This window comes from Nannobrachium achirus (genome assembly GCF_963921795.1).
Source record: "Nannobrachium achirus genome assembly, chromosome: 15".
NCBI lineage: Eukaryota > Metazoa > Chordata > Actinopteri > Myctophiformes > Myctophidae > Nannobrachium > Nannobrachium achirus.
Window position 1 is genome coordinate 28,148,876 of NC_137822.1, and position 6,000 is coordinate 28,154,875.

Here is a 6,000-nt window from a genome sequence, read left to right on the forward strand (position 1 = left end):
TTTCAGTTAAAGCTCAAAGTCCAGAGATTTTCTCAAAAAGTAATGTTTTTGTAGTGACTTTAAAGCTATATTACTCCACATTTCTACAGTAAAATCTTACCAAAATGTTATCAGGGTTACAGTAAGATATTCTTAAGGGATTCCCATTGTAATATTGAACAGAACTATTGTGGTGTTTTTTTCAGTTAAAGCTCAAAGTCCAGAGATTTTCTCAAAAAGTAATGTTTTTGTAGTGACTTTAAAGCTATATTACTCCACATTTCTACAGTGAAACCTTACATTATCAGAGGTACATTGGGACATTGTTAGTTGATTCCAATTGGAATGGTGAACAAACCTATGAAGGAAGTTTTTTGGTTAATGCACAAAGTCCAGAGAGAGTGTCTAAAATATGTGCGTTGTAGGCCACTTTGAAGCTATATTTCTCCACTTTTCTACTGTAAAACCTTACAAAACTATTATCAGAGGTAGAGTGGGACATTGTTAGTTGATACCAATTGGAATGGTGAACAAACATATGAAGGAGGTTTTTTGGTTATTGCTCAAAGTCTAGAGAAAGTGTCTAAAATATGTGTGTTGTAGGCAACTTTGGAGCTATATTACTCCACATTTCCACTGTAAAACCATTCAAAACTATTATCAGAGGTACAGTGGGACCTTGTTAGTTGATTCCAATTGGAATGGTGAACAAACCTATGAAGGAAGTGTTTTGGTTAAAGCTCAAAGTCCATAGAAAGTCTATATTACTGTATTATTACTATAGTAGTTGTAGGCCACTTTGGAGCTATATTACTCCACATTTCCACTGTAAAACCTTACAAAAATATTATCAGAGGTACAGTGGGACATTGTTAGTTGATTCCAATTGGAATGGTGAACAAACCTATGAAGGAAGTTGTTTGGTTAATGCACAAAGTCCAGAGAAAGTGTCTAAAATATGTGCGTTGTAGGCAACTTTGAAGCTATATTTCTCCACTTTTCTACTGTAAAACCTTACAAAACTATTATCAGAGGTACAGTGGGACATTGTTGGTTGATTCCAATTGGAATGGTGAACAAACCTATGAAGGAAGTTTTTTGGTTAATGCACAAAGTCCAGAGAAAGTCTCTAAAATATGTGCGTTGTAGGCAACTTTGAAGCTATATTTCTCCACTTTTCTACTGTAAAACCCTACAAAACTATTATCAGAGGTACAGTGGGACATTGTTAGTTGATTCCAATTGGAATGGTGAACAAACCTATGAAGGAGGTTTTTTGGTTAATGCACAAAGTCCAGATAAAGTGTCTAAAATATGTGCGTTGTAGGCAACTTTGGAGCTATATTACTCCACATTTCCACTGTAAAACCATTCAAAACTATTATCAGAGGTACAGTGGGACCTTGTTAGTTGATTCCAATTGGAATGGTGAACAAACCTATGAAGGAAGTGTTTTGGTTAAAGCTCAAAGTCCATAGAAAGTCTATATTACTGTATTATTACTATAGTAGTTGTAGGCCACTTTGGAGCTATATTACTCCACATTTCCACTGTAAAACCTTACAAAACTATTATCAGAGGTACAGTGAGACATTGTTACTTGATTCCAATTGGAATGGTGAACAAACCTATGAAGGAAGTGTTTTGGTTAATGCACAAAGTCCAGAGAAAGTGTCTAAAATATGTGCGTTGTAGGCAACTTTGAAGCTATATTTCTCCACTTTTCTACTGTAAAACCTTACAAAACTATTATCAGTGGTACATCGGGACATTGTTAGTTGAGTCCAATTGGATTGGTGAACAAACCTATGAAGGAGGTTTTTTGTTAATGCACAAAGTCCAGAGAAAGTGTCTAAAATATGTGCGTTGTAGGCAACTTTGAAGCTATATTTCTCCACTTTTCTACTGTAAAACCTTACAAAACTATTATCAGTGGTACATTGGGACATTGTTAGTTGAGTCCCATTTGATTGGTGAACAAACCTATGAAGGAGGTTTTTTGGTTAATGCACAAAGTCCAGAGAAAGTGTCTAAAATATGTGCGTTGTAGGCCACTTTGAAGCTATATTTCTCCACTTTTCTACTGTAAAACCTTACAAAACTATTGTCAGAGGTAGAGTGGGACATTGTTAGTTGATACCAATTGGAATGGTGAACAAACCTATGAAGGAGGTTTTTTGGTTATTGCTCAAAGTCTAGAGAAAGTGTCTAAAATATGTGCGTTGTAGGCAACTTTGGAGCTATATTACTCCACATTTCCACTGTAAAACCATTCAAAACTATTATCAGAGGTACAGTGGGACCTTGTTAGTTGATTCCAATTGGAATGGTGAACAAACCTATGAAGGAAGTGTTTTGGTTAAAGCTCAAAGTCCATAGAAAGTCTATATTACTGTATTATTACTATAGTAGTTGTAGGCCACTTTGGAGCTATATTACTCCACATTTCCACTGTAAAACCTTACAAAACTATTATCAGAGGTAGAGTCGGACATTGTTAGTTGATACCAATTGGAATGGTGAACAAACCTATGAAGGAAGTTTTTTGGTTAATGCACAAATCCAGAGAAAGTGTCTAAAATATGTGCGTTGTAGGCCACTTTGAAGCTATATTTCTCCACTTTTCTACTGTAAAACCTTACAAAACTATTATCAGAGGTAGAGTGGGACATTGTTAGTTGATACCAATTGGAATGGTGAACAAACCTATGAAGGACGTTTTTTGGTTAATGCTCAAAGTCTAGAGAAATCGTCTAAAATATGTACTTGTAGGCCACTTTGCAGCTATATTACTCCACATTTCCACTGTAAAACCTTACAAAACTATTATCAGAGGTATATTGGGACATTGTTAGTTGATTCCCATTGGAATGGTGAACAAACCTATGAAGGAAGTTTTCCATAGAAAGTCTATATTACTATATTATTACTATATTACCTGTAGGCACTTTCTACAATAAAACCTTAAAAAATTGTTATCACATGTACAGTTGGATAATGTGAGTTGATTCCAATTGGAATTGTGAACAAACCTATTGTGGAGTCTTTTTTTATTTTATTTTCAGAGAAATTGTCTAAGTAATATATGACAGACAGACAGACAGACAGACAGACAGACAGACAGACAGACAGAGACAGACAGACAGACAGACAGACAGACAGACAGACAGACAGACAATGCCTGGTTGGTTGTTTAAGTTGGCCAAAATCTGGCCATATTTTCCTAAATATGGAGATGACTGATGTCTCACATCATAGATGTCTGATGTCATAGACCACATGAGATTGACACAATAAGTCTATATATGGGCATTCCCAGATTTGGGCTTAATATTTATGACACCAGGGTACTTCATATATGTGCATAAAAGGGACAAGGACGGAATTCCCTTGCAAGTGTGAATCACGCTGCGGCAAAGGACAGCATTCATTTTCAAGGGTCTTGGCCGTAATGGTTAGATAGATAGATAGATAGATAGATAGATAGATAGATAGATAGATAGATGTCAAATATCATGAATATTCAAATATCATGACTATTCAATCAAAATGAGGTCACTGATTTTCTTTTTTTTTTTTTTTTTTTTTAAGTTGCTGTCAATGATTAGCCAATTAATTATTATTATTATTATTATTAGGCCTACTATTATTGTTGGATTATAGTATGAGGCAAAACCAGTGGTACTCACATTCATTACTTGAGTAAAAGTATAAATACTGCAATATAGAAATACTCTGTTACAAGTAAAAAATCAAAATGTACTTGAGTAAAAGTACAAAAGTATTGGAATAAAAGTAAAAGTAGAAAAAGTAAAAATAGGCCTACTAATGTTTGAAAATAGCAGATCTACAAGCTGAGAAAAAAAATTACTCTGGTAAATTAAAAGTACTTGAGTAAATAATTAGTTACTTTCCTCTGGGTAAACCCATAGAGTTATAGGGTAAACCGTAGAGCTGCTTTGTGTTGATAAAACACTCAAAAGATACGTTATGTATCTTTCAGGACCATTGCCTGCTTTCGTCACAGCCCCAGCGAGCTCCTACGGTAATTACACTACATGATGCGCAGCGAACTTTGATCGTCGGCTCACTTCACCTCCCGTTTTGCAAAGTCGGATGGCTTCACTCCAGTGATGCATTTGGCTGTATAAACCCGTTCCATGCGCTGTCAAAGGCGCACTGGACGCTGCAAACGGAGCACTCTTCTTCCCATTTAATCTGTGTTCATAAAAGTCACATAAAACCGCACGTAATCAGCCCGATTAAAGACTTGAACCGACACACAATCAGAAAGAATATAGAGTAAAAACTTACCCAATGACAGGAACGGTTTGGTTTCCATGTCTGGTGGTGGGTTAGCTCATGCCAGCTTGAAACCACCGCGTTTGGACTTTCTCTCGGGCTTGCCGACCACCAGGGCACCGCTGGGGTAAAACTGGACGTACAGGCTGACTGAAGCAATACAAATAAAAATATAAAACGCGGAGCAGTCTTCCAAAGAGGGGATGTGTGATGATAGTCTCACAAGGTAACCTAATGTTTCTATAATACTTCTGTTAGCTCACTCAGCTGTGTGCTCACACACACATACACACACTCCTCCACACACATACACTCCTCTTTTCGCTTGCTTGGTGTACAACAACTCCAACTACTGGATCTGCACTGCAAAAGGGACCCGCGCAGGGGGTACTCCCACACACGCACGCGAACTTGCAACGACGCCGGTTGGGGGGAAAAGCATAGAGCGAGGAGGGGGGTGTGTGTAGGAAGAGGGAAGGGATGGCTGCTGTTGTTGTTTATAAACTTGAATACTTTCACTCTTTATTGTTTTGAATGGTGCTGGAACAGCGTGTTGACCAGCGGCGTCAGTTCAGAAAAAGCTAAGGTATTGCAACATGACTGGTGTCGTGGGCGCACGTGCAAGACACCAGTCATGTTGCCATACCTTAGCAAACAGGCACGATTACAGTACATTTTATTATTTCCCCCTGTAGCCAAGGTATGGCAGCTGCCATATAGCTTGCCATACCCAATTGACGCCTCTGGTGTTGACTATTCTGTGCAAATCAATCCAAGATATTGCCAGTGTGTGTAGCCTCAATGCAGCCTACATATTTTCAGGGAACATGGCCATGAGCAATAACTGGGCTGCTTATGATCAGATATGATTATTGTTTCTATTTATCGCCGTTATTTTAACCAGGTCACATATATGTTGTTGTTAGGCCAGGTTATTGGTCTGGTACGTAAATATTTCAACCAAATGTATTAATCACAAAAAGCAACGAAGCCGGTCACAGCTAAGGCTATAGCTGTATTTGTTGGAAAAGGACATATTTAAGCACTGGAAAATGTATTAACAGTCGAGTGTGAAAGCTTGACAAGCATATTGCACATTGCACAATCATTTGGTCATAATCAACTCTACCACCCTCTGCTCTCAAAGGCAGTAATTCAAAAGCCATCATCATGATGACAAAATGGGACAGTGTTTTTGCTGGTCTTTCAGTCCCGTCCGAGTGTAGGCTATCAAAAAAACTACTCGGTTAAGGCAGCGGAAGCTTGCGTTTGGCTGCGCGGAGGTGACGAAAGTCGGGGGGACGGAGATAGGGCCGACACCTAAACCTAACCTTAACCCTAACCATAACCTCAGTAAAAATAACGCTGAAATGCTAACATGCCCACGCTGGTGATGAGGTCTCCACCTTAACGGAGGTGCTTTTTTGATCTTTTTTGATACACTCGGACTGAAAGACCTGCAAAAAAGACTCTCCCGTCACTCCTGTGACAAAATAATGATAATTAGGCCTAATACATATTTATGATCATTTTTACGGACGTATCGAAGTTTTAGGGCAGATTTACGCAAACCTCAGCCATATACAGCGCTCACAGTTTACATGAACTGACATTGCATGGCTGAAACGGTGCGAGATCTGGGTCACTTCTCCATCACTGTGTCCCCCACTTCTCTCCTGCTTCTTTTCCTGGGCATCATGGCCGTTTATCTCCAAATCC

The 6,000-nt window shown here is 38.4% G+C and overlaps 1 protein-coding gene across 1 annotated transcript in view; it reads right to left on the bottom strand.

The window, feature by feature from the left end:
- The window catches only part of rxraa (retinoid X receptor, alpha a), a 269,828-nt gene extending 265,409 nt beyond the window's left edge, over nucleotides 1–4,419 (bottom strand). The window contains 1 exon segment of the mRNA XM_080743804.1: nucleotides 4,294–4,419. Coding sequence (XP_080599930.1) covers nucleotides 4,294–4,321 — 28 coding nt within the window. The 5' untranslated portion in view covers nucleotides 4,322–4,419.
- Nucleotides 4,420–6,000: the final 1,581 nt, after the last annotated feature.